At 35.3% G+C, this 23,543-nt stretch overlaps 2 protein-coding genes across 4 annotated transcripts in view; one reads left to right on the top strand and one right to left on the bottom strand.

Moving 5' to 3' along the window:
• Positions 1 to 23,543, bottom strand: part of LOC133529722 (complexin) — a 552,838-nt gene that overhangs the window by 166,062 nt on the left and 363,233 nt on the right. For all 3 annotated transcript variants that reach the window (XM_061867521.1, XM_061867520.1, XM_061867522.1), the window contains one exon: positions 13,983 to 14,058. In XM_061867521.1, the coding sequence (XP_061723505.1) occupies positions 13,983 to 14,037 (55 nt within the window). In that variant the 5' untranslated portion in view covers positions 14,038 to 14,058. The remainder of the gene's footprint in view (positions 1 to 13,982; positions 14,059 to 23,543) is intronic.
• On the top strand, positions 2,006 to 6,550 carry LOC133529771 (uncharacterized). Its single transcript, XM_061867581.1, has 2 exons — positions 2,006 to 2,559; positions 4,711 to 6,550. The coding sequence occupies exons 1-2, from the start codon at positions 2,443 to 2,445 to the stop codon at positions 4,999 to 5,001; spliced, it is 408 nt and encodes a 135-aa protein (XP_061723565.1). The 5' UTR covers positions 2,006 to 2,442; the 3' UTR covers positions 5,002 to 6,550.

The following is a 23,543-nucleotide window of genomic DNA, read 5'->3' as shown; positions in this document are numbered from 1 at the left end:
TCGAATTTATTTACACTAGAGGTACAGTTCATGTTTCTTAACTCGGGTTTATTGATTTCAGACGTTTTAGTGTTAGTTACATACATTTTTGAAATAATATTTTTACTAGCTTTCATTTGATACCCATATTGCTAAGACCCCTTTATTAAACTCTCCTTTATTAAGACCTCCTTTTTATTTACGGGTGCCATTTTTAAAATATAATCCATGTCACTACCACAATTCTGACGAATACCGCTGTATACTGTCGCTACACCCGATAGTTCAAAAATCGTCAAGCCGTTTGGGCTGTAGGGCTTGCCAAAATGGACTTACATACATACATATATACGCATACATGCATATGTCTATCACTCACCTACTTATGCGGAGACTGGGTGGCAGTAACAATAGTATCCTGAAAACGTTGGCAGGTAAGATAGATGCACATGTGGCAGCAACAGATGTTGAGAAATGGTGCATCTAGATTGCCTAGATTTAATTTAATTTTATTTATTTTATTATAATTATTTTTGTGTTGTCTTAATGTGCCATGTGTGTGTGTGTGTGTGTGTGTTTTAAGTTATTTGTAAATTCTATGTCACTAACCGCAACTAATTTTAAGATTCGCTGTACTTTATTTTATACCTTTAAACGAGCAATTCTTGTATATATATATATATATTTCTGTGATCTCGGAAACGGCTCTAACGATTTCGCTGAAATTTGGTATATGGGGGTTTTTGGGGGTATACAATCGATCTAGATTAGTCTTATGTTTGGGAAAACCCGTGTTTTCGAGTTTTCATGCGTTTTTCTTTCGACGCAGAATATGGTCGCTAATTTCGTATTGCCGGCCACTGTCCGTCTGGTCCAGCGGGTTAAGACAAGACGCGGACGGCTAGAAACGAGTGTTACGGGTTCGAATCTCGCCCGGTGACTAACTTTTGTTTTTTTTTTATATGTTCAAGTTTATTTATAATTTTTTAATTTTTATTGTTTTAGACAAGTTTAATTTAGTAAAAAAATGTAGTTAAGATTATCACCTATACACCACCATATTACAATAAAAAGTTATAACCTCGCTCGCTCGGTCGCTCAGGTACTTAACATTATATATGGATCTCTCTAGATTCGATACAAATAAATAATTGAAATTGAATTGAATATACATATGCTCAAAAAACATTACCCTCCTTCTGACGCTGTCAGGTAAAAAATCGTCTACCCTTTTCCTACAATAATGTTTTAGTAACTATTTGCGTTGGTATAAAAAGTAATTTGAGCCAAAGCTAAATAGTAATTAGTGTTATTTACTTAATGTTCATCTAAATATATGTAATCAACCATCCGAATAGTATTCAATAAGGTCTTTACAAGCATGTGATTTTTTTTGCTCAAACCCCGAAGCGTCGGTTGTACGAGTGTAGTGAGGCGCAGGTAATTTGAGTAGACAATCTAGGTATCGATATATAAGTAATGGAATTTATTGCAGTCATAATAATATCAAGTCGCTTTAATCTCGTTTTTATTTCGTCAGATAATACTATAGTTTGGACGTGTATAACTAAAGTAACATAAAATAAATACCAATTCAAAATCATTCACGTAATCTTTTATTTCGTTATTGATGTGATTTGATATCCAAATACTTAATCAAATAAAATAATCCAATATCATGTGCGTACTTATTATGGTATACGTATAAGTTAGTAGGTAGGTATAGGTTTGTGTTAAGCTGTCAACCTTTAATATGTGTATGGTGGTAAAAAATTGTGGGTTCAAAAATGCAAAAACATGACTAAAAATTCGGCTAGGATCTTAGGATCTCTATTATATACATACAAAGAGATTATTATACGATTGGCATCTTCAGAGAACCAGGTACTATTAGTGCGTGCGACGTGGGTTTTACGGTATATTAGTTTAAACAATAAGCAAGTACTCGTATTTCGGGAACGTGAATTCTTTTGAAATGAAATGAACGAATGAATTATCGACAATAACTCCCGCGCATCCCTACTCAGTCCACCCGCCAGTACCTGCTCGGCGCTGCAGTCGGACGCGTCGACCAACCTGTTTTTAAATTCCGAATACCGACCGTTGCGGTCGAATTGAGTTGGCTATTTTAAAATAGTACAATGCAGTGCGTGTTCATTTGAGTTTATTTAAATAAAGAATTGTTTTGGTGCGAAGATAAGGACCGAGGAAAATATAATAAGCAACTGTAAAATATTATGATAAAAAAACAATATTTAGTGTGCTCCGGTTAAATTCAGTCTAAAACAAATAATCGTCAAGTGATTTAGTGACATTGATTTGTGTTTAAAGAATTAACTAATTGTTTCTTGTGTTAATATTAATAGAAACGAAAAAAGAAGTTTGCACTTCGGTTCTGTGTGTGTTCAAGCAGAATTCGAATATAACCGTCAGTTATATTTAATTGGAGCAAAAGTAAACAGGATGGCCGCGACAAGTGTGTCGACCCCGATAAATAGAATAACGCGAGATAATCTGACAGTGTTGATAAGGAACAACATATTGGATGACTCCGTGGAGTTTATGTCCGATAATGATATGGTGAGTTTGAACAGACTATAATTCATGCGTATAACGATGATCTCTATGACAGTTCCTGCAAGTCGCTTTTGTATAGTCTTAATTAAAAAAAAGCTAAATTAATGTGCTATAATTCTAAAAAATGTCTACAAACATTTTATGTGAGAGCTGCTCCATATAGAAATGAACTGTCATAGGGACCCGGACCCGAAACTACATCCAAAAGCGAGTATGGGCACTGTGAATGTTATCTCGCTTTGTGTTGTAGGGCACAGCACAGCGGATGTCATTCCAGATCTAGAGCAGAGCCCAACTGGGGAAGTACCTCCACCTTACAGAAAACAGCAGCCAAATAACACTAACTCATTTGTTTATTTGTTTATTTATTTAATCAGTTCAACAATTGCACCTTAACAGCTAAAGCCAAGTTCATAGTGTTGTTGCAGGCGTTCATAATGTTACGGATGCTGCCTACCATTAGGCGGGTCGTTTGTTTATTTGCCACCGACGTAATACAAAAAAGGGATCATCATTGGATGCGCGAGATATGGCTATAATGTGTTGTTATCGATAAAGTAGCTCTGTCTGTCTGTCTGACTGTTATCTTTTCACGCTTACACCGCTGACCCGATTTAGATGGAATTTGGTATGGTGAATGTTTGAATCCCTAGAAAGGACAGACGTAGTTTTTATTTAGTTTCAGCAAATATTGAGCTTTCTTAGCATAATAAATATTACTTAAACCTTTTAAGGCCGAGAGAGCGGCCGAATATACGGTATTCGGCCAGAACCACTAATTCGTGGTATCTCAAATTGATAATTGTAATTTTTTAACCTACAAAGTTTATCAATAAAAAGACACGTTAAAATCGCGTACCTTTGTCTCATGCAAAAAAAACCGGCTAAGTGCGAGTCGGACTCGCGCACAAAGGGTTCCGTACCATTACGCAAAAACGACAAAAAATCACGTTTTAGCCTCACTTAAATATTTTATTCTGTTTATAGTATTTGTTGTTATAATAGCGGCAACAGATATATCTATTTATTACGGTGAGATACAGCCTATTGACAGACAGACAGACAGACGGACAACGGAGTTTTAGTAATAAGGTCTCGTTTTATTCTTTGGGCACGGAACCCTAAAAATAGAACTATAGTCATCACATTTTTGGTGGGTAGTATCATAACAAGCAGGTAGTGATCGGTAACCCTACATTGTTTGAATAGAAAGGAATGGAATTAGGGACAGGTAGGTCTATCTTTTTCTCAGAAAGGCAACAACTGACTGACTGACTGTTTTATATGTATTTAAGTATTTATACATTATATATATAAAAAAAAGCGCTGATGGCTTAGCGGTAAGAGCGTGCGACTTGCAATCCGGAGGTCGCGGGTTCAAACCCGAGCTCGTACCAATGAGTTTTTCGGAACTTATGTACGAAATATCATTTGATATTTACCAGTCGCTTTTCGGTGAAGGAAAACATCGTGAGGAAACCGGAATAATCCCAACCAGGCCTAGTTTACCCTCTGGGTTGGTAGGTCAGATGGCAGTCACTTTCGTAAAAACTAGTGCCTACGCCAAATCTTGGGATTAGTTGTCAAGCGGACCCCAGGTTCCCATGAGCCGTGGCAATATGCCGGGACAACGCGAGGAAGAAGAAGATACATTATATATATCGTTGTCTGAGTACCCACAACACAAGCCTTCATGAGCTTACCGTGGGACTTGAGGGCATGTGAGGACACCAGACACGTAGTGCTAGTGAGTATCTAGAAGCAGGCTGGCGTGTTTTCAGCTCGTCGCGTTTAGCGTCGAGGTCAAATTTACGTTGCTCCTCGACATCACGCACTTTGTCCTGCACCAGCTGGCGCCACTCAGGACGCTGTGCTGCCAAACGTTCCCACTGAGAGGGCCCGATGTTGTATGTTTTTATGCGTTGTTTCTGAACATCTTTGTATCTGAGGTGTTGTCCGCCAAATATCCGCTTACCCTCCCCCAGTTCAGAATAAAAGAATCCAAACATAACGAAAACATAGGCTACGGTGACCGCTTACCATCAGGCGGGCCGTATGCTTGTTTGCCACCGACGTGGTATATAAAAAAAACAAGAATCCAACAACTAAATAAAATCGGCTTATTTAATAAAAATTGAACATCTTCTATTTCAGATGGAAACTGATTCTCCAGTACGCAGCAAAAATCTGCAGCCAGTAAGCAAAAAGCTCTTCCACTCCCCGATGCAAAACACAGAAGTTGAAGTCCAAACTACCAGGAGTCCAGAAAACCGGAGAAGAAACAGAAAGAGGAAACAGCTCCTTATCCCTGACGGGAGTGAGAGGTTTAAGAAGGCGTACATACAGTGCGAAGAGGGGTATAGCGAGAATATGGGGGGGATGAGAAAGAAAGTGTTGATCAGCCTGTTTCATAATAAGGAGTATTCTATGGATGTTGGAATTTAGATGTCAGATTTAGTAATATATGTTTAAGAAGATATTCGGTTGATGAACTGGCCAAACTAGGCAAGACATGTTGCTAATTTTAACTTGATGTTAAGCCATCAAGCCTTCGAGCAACACCGGCTTCCGACACGTCAGAAGGGAGGAGCCTAAGCGATATCTGACCGAACAAATCTTTCTGCCATTTTTTGCGGGGGGAAACGTGCACACGGTCGCACTTCTCACTCACTACCAGAGATCGGACAAATTTGCGTCATTGCTCGCAATAATGTGGACATGACTCCAAAATTAAACAAATATGTAATCATTTAATTAATTTCTTACTTGACTTAAATTTTAATTCCTAGTCAATAAATACAAAAGTTTGTTAAAGTATAGATTTATTAACGAAAATAATCAGTATTTTTTCCAAAATTTCTGCAGTCAGTCTATTTCTTTTTACATCAAAAATATACTTAAGTGCTGAAAAACTTCGCTCGCACTCCACTGATGTTAATGGGGCAAACTTAAGTAGTTTTATATATATTTTCTGTTATTTGTTTAGTTTATCCCGATTTTGAGGTTATCGCCCACAACTTAGAACAGAAAATAAACTCTGAATTATACTGGAATAATAATATTCCTATAAAACTACTTAAGTTTGCCCCATTAACATCAGTGGAGTGCGAGCGGAGTTTTTCAGCACTTAAGTATATTTTTGATGTAAAAAGAAATAGACTGACTTGACTGCAGAAAATTTGGAAAAAATACTGATTATTTTCTTAATAAATCTATACTTTAACAAACTTTTGTATTTATTGACTAGGAATTAAAATTTAAGTCAAGTAAGAAATTAATTAAATGATTACATATTTTATTAATTTTGGAGTCATGTCCACATTATTGCGAGCAATGACGCAAATATGTCCGATCTCTGCTCACTACATACAAAATCCAATCTGTAATGACGATACATAGAAAATGACACACGTCAAAGACAAATCTTGCACACCTCGATCTCTTTTTGTGTACGGACGAGTCACAACATGCACCGCCAGTGGCACAGTTGTGCCACTCCTTTGGCAGAGGATAAATAGTATGAATGCCGTCTCCCTTCCCTGTGTTGCTCGAAGCATCAAGCATCTAAAAGTGCCATTTGGCAACTTTATTTCATATGTTTTAGCAACAGTCTAGCGACAAAAAGAAAATTTGAATATTAGTGTCTTTCAAGACTTCGATAGTTGTAAGTTTATTTTAGTTTCTACATAAAGTTCCTACTCAATAAGGTTTTATCTTAATATAAAAATTCATGGGGGCCCTGTCGGCACGGCTGATCGACGCCACTGGAGACCATAGGGCTGGCGCTTACCTCTCCCAGCGTATATCCCTGGCAATACAGAGAGGTAACGCGGCCAGCGTTATGGAATCTTTGCCGCTGGCGGAGGCTTTAGAAAGGGTATTCTTTTTTTAATTAATTTGTTCATTAGTATATCTTTTACTTTTAGTTTTATTTAATATTAGTTTAATTTTTAAGTAGTTTTATTTTATGACTAGTTTAGTTTTAATTTTATACCCTGTGATTAAGGCATTTAATACCTAATATAAGTTTTTATCTGATTATTACTAGTGGCATTAATAAATACCCATTTAATATAAAGATTATTATTATAGGACATTATTACACAAATTGACTAAGTCCCACAGTAAGCTCAATAAGGCTTGTGTTGAGGGTACTTAGACAACGATATATATAATATATAAATATTTATAAATACTTAAATACATAGAAAACACCCATGACTCAGGAACAAATATCCATGCTCATCACACGAATAAATGCCCTTACCAGGATTTGAACCCGGGACCATCAGCTTCGTAGGCAGGGTCACTACCCACTAGGCCAAACCGGTCGACGTATAACGTCCACATATGTGGTCCACATATACGATTTAATATATAAGCATTTAATATAAATGTAATTATTAAACTTCCTATTCCTATAATCTATATTATGTAGGAGTGTTATTGAGGTTAACAAAAAAACATATCAAGCATGAGTTCTTCCAATAATTCTTATTTGAATATGTACCGCAAAAACTATATCTATTTATTTAAATATTCTTCATACTTCCTATCAACCTGTATATTCTTCATATACCAGTATATAATTATTAAAAGGTAATGAGTTTCAAGAATTATATACTTTAGGAAAACTGCCTCAACGCAATTCATATAAATGATAATTATGTGCTTCCATTTGTATAATTAATTAGATTTATAGTATATTGTGTATTAAATGTGCCTACAAATGAAGACAGGTTAACAAAGGTACAGCAGCGTCGGCGAACCCAAATGGCAATTATTTGTCGTCAAACGTCGATCGAAAAGTAAATAGTATCGGGATATTCGGGATGGCAGACGCGATGAAAACTCACGTAATTCGTTATTAAGATTTTGATTTGGTTTTTCTGTAAAAGATTGTTCTTTGGCTAGGCCAACCTAACGTGGATTTGAAAGATTTAGGAAAACAGTTTAAACCAGAAATGTGTCCTTGCAGTTGTACTCGTAATAAAAAAAAATCGAAACGCTGGAGTAGTGCTCGGAGCTGGAAATTATTGTAATGTACAAATGACAAAATATTTACAGTTTTGTAAGCTTTAAGTAAATTTTAAGGATATACTTAATAAAATAACATTTAAATTATGTTTATATTGTGTAAAATGGAATATTGTGATTTACTTATGCGAAATAAAATATTGATAAAAATAATTATTTTGTATTAATATAACCTTTATTTTTAATTATAAACATGAGTACCTACATTGAACTAAATTCTATAATCAACACTTTCACTGCCAGAGACCCGCTAGGCGAATTCTCTGTTCATAGTACGCACAGACAAAATCGGTAGGTAATTTTTCCGTATTTGTGTACGCTGCATCTATAAGATAAACAGGCCGTTTCGCTCGTACGTGTTAGTACATGTATTGACGCGAGCGAGACGCATGATAACTAAATATCATTCTGATCTTCATCTTTTAATAAAAAAAGTTTGCCATGATTTGAAAGCTTGTTTTACACTGATCAAAAACGTAATATAATTAGTTTAAAATTTAAATCGTATGTGTATTTACTACTTGTTTACTTTGGAATTTTCGTTAGATGCAAATACGCGGCTGGATTGTGAAAAATGAAACTTTTAAAAAGTAGGTAATAATTAGTGTCACATTAATAAATAAAATAGTTATAATTGTTTATATGTATGAAACTACTTTATTAGAACGTTATTGTATCATTTTATCACCAGCACTTAGTTTTCGGACAAGTCTGTACATCAGCTACTACCCTTCAAACTTAGGGTGTTTTTCAGTGACACGCCAATTTATGACTGCCATTCAAGGAGTAGGTTTGGTAAAACACGTACAGTTGCAGTTTTGGCAATATCAATACATATGAATTATATATTCTAAGGAAGATAAGATCCAGCTTTTGCTTAGTGTTAAATATACTTTATTTGTTACTGATTTGACTTTAATATAAGTCAATACATTGATATAATTATAATATAAAAAAATTGACCGATATATTAGTAAAAACCTTATTAAATCATTGTTATCTATCAAATAACCGCATCCCCAAAGGCACCCGGCCACTGTCTCTCATACAACCAATAGATGCTAAATATACCTACTAAGTAGCTCAAAAGTCCCCAAAGGCTCGCTAATAATGAAAAAGCTGTTTTGTGTGTTGACAAAGCTCTGTGCCGTTCACGTTGGAGATTTCCCGGGAGACAGTTTTGAGTTCGATTCATCTGGCAATCTGGCTAATGATTGGCGATTGAATGAAGTTTTTTGTTTATCTGTGACTATACCCTGTATCATTAGGTAAGATAAAAAGATAGTATAATAGAAGATATATAGAATTACCTATTCGCACATGTATCGTACAACGTTTTACAGTACATATGGCTCTTTAAAGTCGACTTCGACATATGCACGGAAAGTGCTCATTCCCACACGCGTGTGGGAGTGAGGACTTTCCGTGCATATGTCGAAACTTTAATAGGTAATTCGCAACTCATGTCGATTTAAAACACTCCCTTCGGTCATGTTTTTTTTTTCTTGTGAATTTCCTATTTTATGCACTTGTATCGTAAATAACTATTTTACTGCACAATAAAAAGTATACAGCAGTTGTTTCTAGGAGTTGCTGTATCACTAGGTTGATAACAGAGTTTCCAGGAGTCCCCGCACTAGGCTAGGCATGTATCGTGGGATTCGTGGGAGACCAGGTGAACAATTAAATGTCGTGCAAATCAACGAAAAAATTAATGCATTTTTATAGTAAAGGATTCAGGTTTATACCTATGTATATACATGCAATTTCAATAAAAGATATTTCAATAAAACTAAACAAAATCTACCCTCAAATGGCTCCTTAAGTCAGTTGACGGTACATGAAAACATTACATGATCAAAGGTTAAAGTCAGGTCGTTCAGTGACATATCCAGGCGGTTTTGTATTTGGTTGGTTAACCAATAAATCTTATAACTACCCGAAAATGTACAAATTGTTTGTTTAGTTTTATTTAAATACCTAAATATTATACAGAGTATAGGTATGTTAAATAATAAATAATAATAATTCAGCCTATATACGTCCCACTGCTGGCCACAGGCCTTCTCTTGTGCGCAAGAGTGCTCGGGCTATAGTCCGCACGCTAGCCCAATGCAGATTGGGGACTTCACATACACCTTTGAATTTCTTCGCAGATGTATACAGATTTCCTCACGATGTATTCCTTCACCGAAAAGCTAGTGGTAAATATCAAATGATATTTCGTACATAAGTTCCGAAAAACTCATTGGTACGAGCCAGGATTCGAACCCGCGACCTCCGGATTGAAAGTCGGACGTCATATCCACTCGGCCACCACCGCTGCTGTTTAATAGAGGTAATATTATTGAAGGAAAACATCGTGAGGAAACCTGCATACATCTGCGAAGAAATTCAAAGGTGTATGTGAAGTCCCCAATCCGCATTGGGCTAGCGTGGGGACTATAGCCCCAGCCCTCTCGCGCATGAGAGGAGGCCTGTGCCCAGCAGTGGGACGTATATAGGCTGAGTAATTTTTTTTTTTATATTATTGATAAAATTATCGCCGTTTAATACCCGCAACCCAGGCTTTATTGTTTTTACTGTGGGCTTAGAGGCGAGAGAGAGGGCGAAGACACTTAACGTTATAATAATCTAAGATTCCTATTAATTTTTGTTTCTTATGATTATTATTTTTTATAGAACATTATTACATAAATTTACTTAGTCCCACATTAAGCTCACGAAGGTTTGTGTTGTATATATATAGAATATAGAAAAAAAAGGAAAAAACTAAGAACTTATTGCCCTCTTTCTGGCAAAAAATATAATTTCCTCTCTCTCTTCCGGCACTTTCCCTGCCTCCTGGAAGCTTGCCCGTGTCATCCCACTGCCAAAAGCCCCAAACCCGTCATATGTCTCTCAATACCGCCCTCCCAATCCTCTCCAAAATCATTAAACATTTTGCCAATACCCACCTGACCTCTTACCTCAATAAACACAACCTATTCAATACCTTTCTGGGAATAAAAATCCCAGTCGTTGCCACCAAAGCGAGTTGCTGGTAACTAGTCTGATTTTTTCTCAGTAGTTACCACTGGTAACAGCTTGGTGGTAACTAGTGGGAATAACTCCAATAAACACTAAGCAATGTGTAAACAGGCCCCAATGTGAAGGCCAGCCACACTTACTATTAAGTATTAACCTTTTGAGCTTATGATTGAAATTCGGTTTCAGCAAGCTATTTACTGAATTGAAATGAACCTGATATTGTTGGACGACATCTACTTTTTTTCGGAGAGATAATGCCTAAATTACCTAATAACCGAAAATGCCCCTAGTAGTCAATAATTCGGTATTTTCTATTTTCATTTCCTTTGAATGATCTTGAAAGTTTTTCGTAGAATCATATTTTTAATCAATATTATTTAGTGTCACCTAATCATTTGACTGATTAATATTTATTATTCCTGAAAAAAGGTTTAATTGAATTGTTTTATAAATTATAACATTAATGGCATTTTCAGGAAAAAGTGTACCTACCCTGCACTTTTTTCAAATTAACAAATTTTGGGTTATTTCTACTCTGAATTACGAGCACTATCGAATTAAGAAATAAAAAATGTTGTTTTGAAACGAAGTTAACCATACCTGTTGTATAAACCGTTACAAAACTGACTAATACATTTTGTATGGGAAATTAATGATAATTAAGGCAAAAGGGGTACATTTTTTTCTGAAAACCCCCCTTAAACACTTATATGGGTTATGCCTGAATTAAATAAATAAATATTATAGGTCATTATTACACAAATTGACTGTCCCACAGTAAGCTCAATAAGGCTTGTGTTGAGGGTTCTTAGACAACGATATATATAATATATAAATATTTATAAATACTTAAATACATAGAAAACACCCATGACTCAGGAACAAATATCCATGCTCATCACACGAATAAATGCCCTTACCAGGATTTGAACCCGGGACCATCGGCTTCATAGGGAGGGTCACTACCCACTAGGCTAGACCGGTCGTCATGATTATTTAATTTAATATAAAGTAAATTTAATATAAAGTAAATCTAATGTAAGTAAAGTTAGTAACCTGAAACTGTATTCATGGCACAAAGTACCGCATACCGCTCACGCATCGCACAGACATTCTATGTAAATGTGGACATAATAATGACATATATGCCGAGATGAGGGCATAAAACGGAATGACAAGTGCGTGCCATAAAGATGTTCTTTTAAAAGTCAAAAGGGCGGACCTTATAAACTATATACAGCGTGTTTTATTGAATTTCGTTAACTCCGGGTATGGGTAAGTACGTTTAATATAAATGGTAAATAAATGGGTAAGAAAGTAAATGGCATAGTTCATTTAATTTTTTTTATATATAAAAAGTAATCAAATGTTGCATATAGCGTTGTTGTAACACGGGCATTACATTTAATTCAATCAAACAATTGAAAACTATGACGTATCAATGTTATTTCGAATATCAATCGTTCGAGATAGTATTTACGTTTAGTAGCAAATGTACACACCCGTACTAAACACTAATCAATATGTAAACAGGCCCTAAGGCAAGTGTATACGCTCGTGAGGACCTTATAAGATAAAAATAAATTATTGATTTTCTCCGAAATGGAGTTGATTAGGATACCGGTGTCTTTGATAAAGTTTCTTAATTTAAGCTCAAGAATGCACCCTTCAAATTAACGAAATAAAAACACGGTGTATATTTATGACATAGGAGGCAAATGTGCAGATGAATCGCCTCATGGTAAGCATATACTGCTACCCATGGACACTCATGACATGAAATGCATTTGTATACCCGAGCATTTCACTGCTAAATACAAAATGACCAGAAATATATGAAGTAAGAGGTAAAAATACAACTTCTATGTTTTAATTCAAGTAGGTGGGAATTTCAGAAAAAAAGCAGCGAGTGGTTCGAGAAGTGGAATTTTGAGCGTTGCGAGGGTTTCAAGGCACGAGGGTTACACAAACTTTGCCTCCGAGTGAGAAACAAAATTTTTCACCACACCAACGCGAGAAAACTACTAACTATATTCCGAAAAGAAACAAATAAATTAAAATCCAAATGAACGTAATAAAAAAATATAAAGGAAACAACTCAAAATTTGCATCAGATTACTTTGCCCCACATGTGGATAAAAAGCAACTTTCTCATTCGTTTTTGAACAATCAAGAAGGCCTTCAGCAGTTGGTGTGGTGAAAAAATGGTTGCACTTTTATCATGTCGTGCACAGCTTTCACGCTTGTAAACTTGTTAGAATATAGCAACCACGACAGACGGAAAAAGCGCACCATCATAGGACCTGTCCTATCAATTATAGGGCGCAAAAAAGATGCACGAATATTTTTAAAGATCGTCAAAAAAATCTGTTAACAATTCGTAGTACCACTATCCGTCTCCAAATCGCAAAAAATACAATATTCAATTCCGCAAAGTAACGATGAACATCGAGAGACAAGTTAGGAAAACTTGTCTACAGATCGCGGGAATCATTGGCCAAATCGCACTTCGTCACGGTTGGCGTGGCAAGAAATACTGAAAGAGGTTTTTAAGGAAGTTTTATTAAGTTTTGCAACCCTTATGTTTAAGTAGATTCCGAAGGAAGCTGCAGATTGTAATGATCATGGTTTTTATAGGTCAGCAGAGTTATAGTCTGTCAAGCAAAGTATGTAGTACAGCCAAGTGAAGTAGGGCAACATTCAAAAGGCAGTATTGCGTTGATTTTGCGCTAAGAAAAGCAGCAATGTACATCGAACCAAAACGTGTAATAATCATAACCTCAAATTTTACTATTATTTACGATCAAAGAGCGTGATTGTATATTGTGTACCTTGACTTTGCTCAAGTTAATGCACAAGCTTATTTAATGTATTGGCATTTAATGGTCACAGTCGACGATATAGGACGATACACATTCCACAGATAAAACACAGATGACACGCGATTTTGGAATTATTCGAAAACAGTGTTGCTAACCCGCGATTTTTCAAATTTGCCGCGTTTTGATACTGACAAGATTTGCATGACCAAGTATAATTATTCCCTATGTTCATGAGGTATCTAAACGTCCTATTGCTATGGTCTATTATGCCTAATATCATAAGAATGAGAGATAATAAACTAGAAACTCCTACGTATACAAATATACACCTTTACTTTGGTAATATAAAAGTTACCTTAAAATTCTCATGAAATCTACCGGACGGACAAAATTTGTCTTTCTATTCCTTTAATTTTCGAAAACTAAGTCGGAAGTTGGAAACTAGTTTCTGACGATGTATGACATTCAGAAATTAGGATCTCAACATTCATAATTATCGGGGACAGAAATGACAAGAAAACGACATCGATAGCTTACCTTTAACGGCGCTTAACTTGTTGCCCACCATCTGCTTGGCCACGAACGCCGCCATTTTGTTTTACTGTGTGCCCAACTGCAACAAGCAAAATACAAATTATAAATATACCTACTAGTTTGCCCCAACATGTGAGCTCAAAATTCGCCATCAACGTGCAATAATTTAATAAGTTAAACCAAGACATTAAGGATTGTAAAGATTTTAGATTATTTGACAAAAAAGTAAAAGACTTCTTTATTAATAGGACGTATTACACAATTAATGAATATTTCGCGAATTCACTTGACTAATTACTCCTCACATTATCATGATTGATTATTATTTTTACTTAATCCTATTGAATGACATGTATGTACCCCTTAATTTTAAAATGCATAACTCCCATACATACCTTACCTTAGAATAATCAGTTTTAGCATGTAAGTACTTTAGAGTATATTTTACAATTGTATTTGCATGTATTTATATGTGAAAGCAAATAAATGTTCTGATTATGATTGAAAAAGCTAGTTTTTAACCATATAACTATATGCATAATAATATAAATAAAATATTTACAAATTCAAGATGGCGGCCGTTTTTTACTCTTTTGGCTACGGAAACATATTAAGACCTTTTGAATCCTCAGATATCAATTTTGAATATAATCACATCAAAAATGTTGTAATTTCATATAGCGGTAATTTTTTATAATTTTAACTACGGATTCATGTTAGTTATCTTTATCATGATCAAACCAATCATGACGAAAATTAAGGTGGCGAACTTTCCTATCCTCAAAATATAATTGGTCAACCCTCATCTTAAATCCTGAGTAACAAAAAAATCCTAGCAGTGACCCAAATTCAACCAATCATACCAACATGAACTCCAATGCACGACATAATTGTAGCAATTTACAAACTCAACTTTCCACCTTTCTCGAGGGATCGCCGATTAAAAATTGATCAATCGGAACTTCTATTGGGAACTAAAGCTCTTAAGCCATAAGCCCTCCAATTATTATGGCTACTTAAGGAATTTCATTTATAAAAGAAATGAAAGATAATGTCGATTGAGATTTTTTGCATTCAAATCCGAATCAGCTTTTTAAGTCGTGTTCCCATTTGTGCGTGATTTTTTAAATTAAAATGTGGAGGAGATCCGTAAGACTGATTCTTTTTAGGGTTCCGTAACTAAATGGTAAAGACTGGACCCTAAAACTAAGACTCCACTGTCCGTCTGTCTGTCTGTCACCAGGTTACTTATGAACTGTGATAGACAGTTGGAATTTTCGCAGATGATGTATTTCTGTTGCTCCTATAACAACAAATACTAAAAACAGAATAAAATAAATATTTAAGGAGGCTCCCATGCAGCAGACGTGATTTCTGATTTTATTTGCCGTTTTTTTAAATAATTAATGGTAAGAATCCCTTCGTGCGCGAGTCCTACTCGCACTTGGCCGGTTTTTTTAAATATTATGATAAGTGTGCAATTGTGAATCGATAATGATTATTATTACTTTTAAATCGTAATTTTTCATTTTACATTACGAGTTTTATTTTTCATTTTACATGGAAATAAAAAGTCGTCTATTTCTATAAAACCTATGGAACTGTATTCATTAAAGCCTAAATCAACTACCCTTTGATTATCAGGTCGTATCAAAAATACACGCAGTATAATCACGCGCCATATTGCGGAATTTCATTGGAACTAAATTTTTCACACTTAACTGAACTGTGACCCTATACATGAGAATAACAGCGCCTCCTTGACAATGATCATATATTTTAAAATTACGATTCAACTAGATATGAAGGTTCGTTAACATAGGCCATTATTTTATCGTTTTCAAACATATTATGGGGAAATTATGATATTGAAGTAGATAAAATACTTAAACTTCAAAAAGAACACACCCGTCAGCTTTTATTATGGCCCCAATAAATCTTGGCGCGCCCAAACAATTTTTTGAACAAAATTTATTTACGAAATTTTTGAATGCCGTAATCCTGAAGTTCTGAAATTCGCGGGATAAATTAATGTTTTTTATGTGTTCTCGGGATCGTTCAACCGGAAAAATGTATTTACTGAGCCGAAATAATTTGGAGTGGAATTAAAGACATCTCAATTGTATTGGAGTAATTCTTTGTGTTTAAAATGATTTCTCCATGCTCGGTGGGCCTGCTGGTTAGATTATTTTTTTCGTTAGATAACTGTCGTGGCATGTAAGCTTTCTTTATTAATCAGATTATTCATATTTATTCATTTTATTTTTGACGACCAGTCTGGCCTAGAGGGTAGTGACCGTGCCTATGAAGCCGATGGCCCCGGATTCAAATCCTGGTAAGGGCATTTATTCGTGTTATGTGAATTATGTGATATTTGTTCCTGAGTCATAGATGTTTTCTATGTATTTAAGTATTTATAAATATGTGTATATTATATATATCGTTGTCTAAGTACCCTCAACACAAGCCTTATTGAGCTGACCGTGGGACTAAGTCAATTTGTGTAATAATGTCCTATAATATTTATTTATTAATATTCATTTATATTAATATCATTTATTGAATACATTGTGTTTACAGTAAATCTTATTTGTATCTTAGGTTACAACATGCAACCGGAAGGGCATAACAAATTTATTTATTATTGAGAAAGACACGACACATTTGGTCATTGTTATTATGTCAATATTATTAATTATTTATTATTCTTATTATGTTTGGATATGATTTGATTTTAATGTACTTACTAACCCCTAGCTATAACGATGGTACTAACAATTTTTTATGGAATTCTAGTAGTTCTGTTTTTTTTTTGAAATAAACCACTTTCTTCAATATGAGTGTGGAGTTCAAGCAATAAATTATGTGTGGTGAAAAAGAAGTTATTTTTCTCTAACCCCAAGTGATTTATTAGGGAATAAATTTGTAACTTTAATAAATGACATGCACCAATACCATACACCAATGCCAAGGTAACATACACCAATGGCAGGACGTCAATAACACTACAACCTCACCGGCTTTCCCATTTACTATATTTAGGTAACATGCCACAACAGACTGACTAAACTATTCATACGGAAACTACAGTCACCCAGCCGCTCCAGGATATTATTATATACTTGCCATTTTAATAGAAGCGAGAAACTACCTAATTGTGTTAGCTCGAACTGCCTCGAGCCGGTTTCATCTGATTAAACTAGTTTGATAATATCATTCTCGGCAGCCGAATTGAACCGACAGGCTCTGAACTTTGCTGGAAATCATATATTGCATCCAATGACATTATAACTATAGATATAATAAGCAAGTGGCAGGAGGCCGGCTCGTGGTCGATTACTTCAATTAAAATGAAAATTTGATTCATTGAAATAAAATTAAAATTTCAACAACTAAAAAAATACGTATGCCACTTGAAGGGCATCTTTATCAAACGAAAAAATGTTTCCAAAGTAACGGCAGCACACACTCACAATATATTTGTTGTTTACATACACCTACAATACCCTACAAACGCATAAGGCGTAAAAGAGAAGGTAAACTGTGGAATGAGCTGCCTATTCCGCTCAGACAAGCATAATCGTTTGCGTAACTCAAGGTTAGGTTGAAGAAGCTGTGGTTATCTGACTGCTAATTACTTTTCATTTCCTAGTGTATAATTACTAATTATTTTCCACTTTTTTCATTTTTTTTTTAGTTTAATTTCCCTATTACTTTTTTGTGTAATATATGTATGTTTATCCTATAAATTTTGTATGTATTTGTATCCTCTACTTTCCGGTACCTTGTTGTACATGTTGCTGCGTTTGTCACCCTCTTCTCACTCTCTCCTCTCATCTACTCAAAGGTTAACTGGAAGAGATCCCTTGTAGGGATAAGTTCGCCTTTGTACTTAGCTTTTCCTAATTGTAAGTTCCTTTTTAACCGACTTCAAAAAAGGAGGAGGTTCTCAATTCGACTGAATTTTTAACCGACTTCAAAAAAGGAGGAGGTTCTCAATTCGACTGTTTTTTTTTTATGTGTGTTACTCGATATCTCCGAGAATCGTGAACCGATATTCAATTTTTTTTTTTAATCGAACGGGTATAACCCCGAGATGGTCCCGTTGGCACCAAGTCGGGGTCTGATGATGGGATCTTGGAGAAATCGAGGGAACTCTTCAAATGTTATAGGTATGTATGGCGCTTTTGGTAATATTTGAAGTCGGTTTTATATTATGTGTTTTTGTACAATAAAGAGTTTACTACTAGTTCTACAAACTTAAAAGAATACCTAAGTAAAAAAGTGACGACTAAGTGTTTGTCACTTGGGAATCATAGTTACAGTTATATCATTGGCGACTAAGAGCATAATGTAAAATTATCATAAGTGTTACAATTTTGGAAAGCGTGTAACCTATCTATTGTTATAACATCATTGATTGCATCTAAATAAATGATCTATGGTAATAATTTCGACCTAAGTTTAAATTACTTATGTTTTTAGTTTTGTTTTCATTTATTAATCAAAGGCACATGTATACATAATCAATTTTAAAGTTACTCACCAAACTGTACATTATTTACAATTTTATACTATGCATAGTCACGTCTGAAAATATCGATATGAAAAAAGTGCCAAAAATATGTATACACTACCTAAATATACGGGCAATAAATGTCGTGTATACATATTTTTGGCAATTTTTTCGTATCGATATTTTCAGACGTGACCGTACCTAAATGAACCAAGTATTACATAATACCGTACTGGCTTTCTGAGTATTTACACAATTTAGTAGGTAGGTAAATAAATAAATTAAATATTTAATTGTTATGCTTTAAAATACGTAACTAGGGAAACGTGCTGGACCCTAAACATATAATTTAGTTTGCCTCGAGGGGTAACCTAAGCGCTGGTGGCCTAGCGGTAAGAGCGTGCGACTTGCAATCCGGAGGTCGCGGGTTCAAACCCCGGCTCGTACCAATGAGTTTTTCGGAACTTATGTACGAAATATCATTTGATATATTTACCAGTCGTTTTTCGGTGAAGGAAAACATCGTGAGGAAACCGGACTAATCCCAACAAGGCCTAGTTTATCCTCTGGGTTGGAAGGTCTGATGGCAGTCGCTTTCGTAAAAACTAGTGCCTACGCCAAATCTTGGGATTAGTTGTCAAGCGGACCCCAAGCTCCCATGAGCCGTGGCAAATGTCGGGACAACGCGAGGAAGAAGAGACCTCGAGGGGTAACCTAAGTACAGTTGCAATCAGATATATCGGATCGGCAAATGTGCTCACAAATAACTGAACACGCTTCTGTTTTCTAGGCGGTAGAATGCGGGTTCAGATATTTTTGAGCACCTTGGTCGCTCCGATATATCTGATGGTGATTGTACGTATTGTTTAAATTATTGTCTTGTTGTGGTACGTGTTCAATCGCTAAACGTATATAAATACCCAACGTAAAGATTACATAATAATATTTTGACGACCGGTCTGCCATAGTGCGTAGCCGATGGGTCTGGGTTCAAATACCGGTAACGGCATTTATTTGTGTGATGTCCACGGAAATTTGTTTCTGAGTCTTGGGTGTTTTCTATATATTTAAGTATTTAAGTATATTATTTATATCGTTTGAGTACCCACAACACAAGCCTTCTTGAGCTTACTGTGGGGTGTAGTCAATTCGTGTAAATAATGTCCTGTATATTTTTTATATTCATATTTATTATTATAAATCTAAAAGAACAAATCCTTTATATGTTAAGAAAAGTAGGTACGAAATTTGTTCAGTCAAATTTTAATCTAGTGTGTTTGTAAATAGAATTGAATTTTTTTCGTTTTTAAATCAAACAAAATAAAAGTAACTCTTGTTCCATTTAATAATGATTCAAATTTCATTAGAGGTAATTTGAACTAGTATTGTATGACCTCACATACTCGTACATACGGAATTCAAGCTTAAGATTGCAAAAAGAGGCATACTAATGGATTCTGTTTATTTCATTTCAATATTATGAATAAATTATGGTACATACATTATTGAATGCATTCGAAATGTTAAGCAAGTATTAGATTAAAATCTAAAATATAAAAGATTTCAAAACACCTTACAGTTACATTTTACATTACGTAACTAACATCAAACGTTGTACTCCGCGCCATCTATCTTTGACATCTGAAACTACGAACCGATAGCATCTAACAATCAGTTCGGTAATTTTGCGACAGATGGTGCTAGTGTCGCGAAGCGAGACGCGGTTGCCATGGGAACGGAAACCCCATTTATGGGGTGTTTAGCAGCATTCGACTTTGATTTTTGATGGCGTTGCATAGAAATGGTTGTTGTAAATAGTTAGTTATAATAATGTTACGTGTTTCGTGTTTTTATTTGGGGTTTTTTCAATTTAGGTCGGTTGATTTTGCGTTCTCCCTTTAATAATATCTCCATTACTAGTCATTTATATAGACTCTTGTATTTGCTTGATTTTATGTAACTTGTATGTGAAATTACAGAAATAGGAGCGCCATATTTGACTTAGAACTTGAATAATCACGGTAATACTTACGATTCAAGAAGCAGATGATTCAATTTGTAGAAAAATTTCTTAAATTTGTGGCTTTTAGTATATTAGCTTATGCTGACCCCTAGGAAACTATTGATACTCCACATTAAAAAAATAGCATACGTAAAAAATAAAAGTTTTTATTTTCAAATACATTGCATGGGAAAAGTTTTCCTCGATTTGTGGCTTTTCTAGCCGGAATTTTATTTGGTCTTATACAAGCTCCCTCCTTATCCTTCATCCTCGATAAGAATGGGATTTATTGGCATCAAAAAAAAGTTTGTCAAAATGACATTTCTCGCACCATGTATGTTTTTTCCAAAATCTGTAAAGGCCAATCTTCATTAATTTTGAAATCGAGGGAAGGTCTTCTAAGACCGTTTTCGCGTAACAGCACGGGATCTGGCAGCTGCCCTCACTGATCTAAAAAGAAAATCTACTCCGCAATATGTATATTAAAATATACAATTGTTTGCGTCTTCAGTTTGTTGCATTATATGTATATCGGCACTACCCGTTCAATATTGTAAGTTCTTAGTTTCATGCCACTCAAAGGTTATCTGGCAGAGATCGCTTCTTAGCGACCTTAAGATCGCCTGTTCTGTTCTGATCTTTCATTTTCTGTGAATCGTTTAATTGTATGGTGCACATTAAAGATTATTTACTTACTTAAGCTTCTAAAGTATTTAAAAAAAAACAGTTTAAAAGTAGCCCCGTCGCTCCTATTTCATAAAAAAAAACAGAGCTCCAAAACCGGAATACCGAAACTTACAAAGAATTGCAGATGGAGCGTTGTAAAAATGGCGTCTGGCTTGTTTTGGAAGTAATTGGCACGCTACAATCTCGTCGCGGATTCTGATTGCGCGAGCGAATCGATTACATTTATATTATGCCATTTTAACTTGACCCTTGATTTGGACCCGGGTACGTCCTTAAACTACGTCCACAAGAGAGGTATGGGCATTGTGAATGTCATCTCGCTCTGTGTGGTCCCTACCACACAGAGCGAGATGACATACCACACACAGCACAGCGGATGTCATTCCAGATCTAGAGCAGAGCCCAACTGGGGAAGTACCTCCACCTTACAGAAAATCGCAGCCAAATAACACTAGACCCTACTCATAGTGTTGTGTTCCTGCCGGTGAGTAAGGTTGCCAGAGCTCAATGAGGGGCGGGAGGGGGTTAGAGTCGGCAACGCGCATGTAACTCCTCTGGAGTTGCAGGCGTACATAGGCTACCGATACTGCTTACCATCAGGCGAGCCGTATGCTTGTTTGCCACCAACGTAGTATTAAAAAAAAGACCTCGAGATCTATCACAAGTATGGACTTTAAAAGGAACCCACTGATTAGCAGTTAATCGGACGACATCGGCCTGTCAGTTATTCGCGATTTTCAACTTTTGCGAATAACTGACAGGGCGATAGCGTCCGATTAACTGGTAATCAGTGCCCACCTTAAGAAAAGAGATTCACATAAATTTAGACCAGTTCTAGGGTGTTCACAAAGTAATCTGGTTGCTGTGAAAATCAGCGCTATGGCTAAGTATCTCAGTCATTGGCATATTATGCTGAGCGGCATCCATATTGGTGTAAGATTGTACTCGAATAATAGTACATTACGATACAAGTGCGAAAAAAAGGAAATTCGAAACGAGTGGTGATAAATTAAAATACGACCGAAGGGAGTGTTTTAAATCGACACGAGTTGCGAATTACCTATTTGCACATGTATTGTAAAACATTTTACAGTACATATGGCCCTTTAAATGTTTGACACAGTAACGTAATATGCTAATTTTATTTATGCACTAGTGCGGTAAAGTAGCACCATAATTATGTACTGTTAAGTTTCATTTGTCACCAAATAAACTATTTATATTCTATTCTATACAATAAAAATAATTAATTAAGTCAAATATAGACTTTTCGACCGATGGCGCCATTACCTTTGGCATATGCTCTAGTAGACAAATTTAACACATAATTGAAAGAATAAGGATCAAAGTCAAATGGCGTTCTAAAAGTTTTACTCATGTTTCGAAAGATGGCAGTAATAAATTTACTGTAGCTGCAAAGTTTACTTTGACATTTCACCTCTAATTCAAGTTCTCTTTACCTTAATCGAAAGAGAACGTATACTGGTTCTTTAAAAGTCCGACTCGCTAGCTCGGTAACGGTAATTCAGCCCTCGTAAACTCCAAACTCAACATTGTTGTTAACAATCTCGGGAATTCTTTCTGCAGTACGTGGAATGGGATTTTTGAGCGTAAAAACTGTTTTCAACACTGCTTTTATGAAGGCTGCTGTGAGTTTTATTTACTTCAAGATGGATGGAAAGGAAATGTAAAAATAACAATGGAAAACATTAAGAAACATTAGTAAACCTCTCAATAAGTCTGCTTTAAAAAAATCTATGCGTGATTTATTTGCTGGCAGTTTAAAGATCAATTAAGTATCAGTCTCACGATTACCGGTTGTGTATATTATATATATATACACAACCGGTATATATTATATTATATATATATTATGTATTTAAGTACTTTATAATTAATGTATGTGAACTAGGACTCTAATTCTTTCAAAAACAATTTCTTTTAGTTTTAAATGCACCGCCTACAATCGTTTCTGCTTTGCTCTAAGGTTGATTGGTAGAGAATGTCTCATCGCATTAAATAAATGGACAATGGAGACAAATATTCGGTCAATTGTTGGAAAACTTATGTACGTTAATATTTGCAGTATTGTTTTAAACGCCTGTTGTTTACCTCTTCTTAATGTGCAATAAAGAGTATTTGTTTTTTTAAACGCCAAGTATGAATGAATGATGCTTTTATTCGAAACACACGTACACAAGTAATTTAAAATAGGGTCAAATCTAGGTAAATTAGAAGGTACAGTGCTGCGGGTTCCAGAAAAATATAACACTCAGCATGTCGCAGCACATGAGTAGTGTTACGACGCTGATTTTCAGTGTACCCATTGACACGTAAAACGAACACAAAACAACACAGA

Source organism: Cydia pomonella, chromosome 21 (assembly GCF_033807575.1).
Source record: "Cydia pomonella isolate Wapato2018A chromosome 21, ilCydPomo1, whole genome shotgun sequence".
Classification (NCBI taxonomy): Eukaryota; Metazoa; Arthropoda; class Insecta; order Lepidoptera; family Tortricidae; genus Cydia; species Cydia pomonella.
Note: the sequence above shows the minus strand (reverse complement) of the source record. Positions and strands in the feature narration are given on the sequence as shown.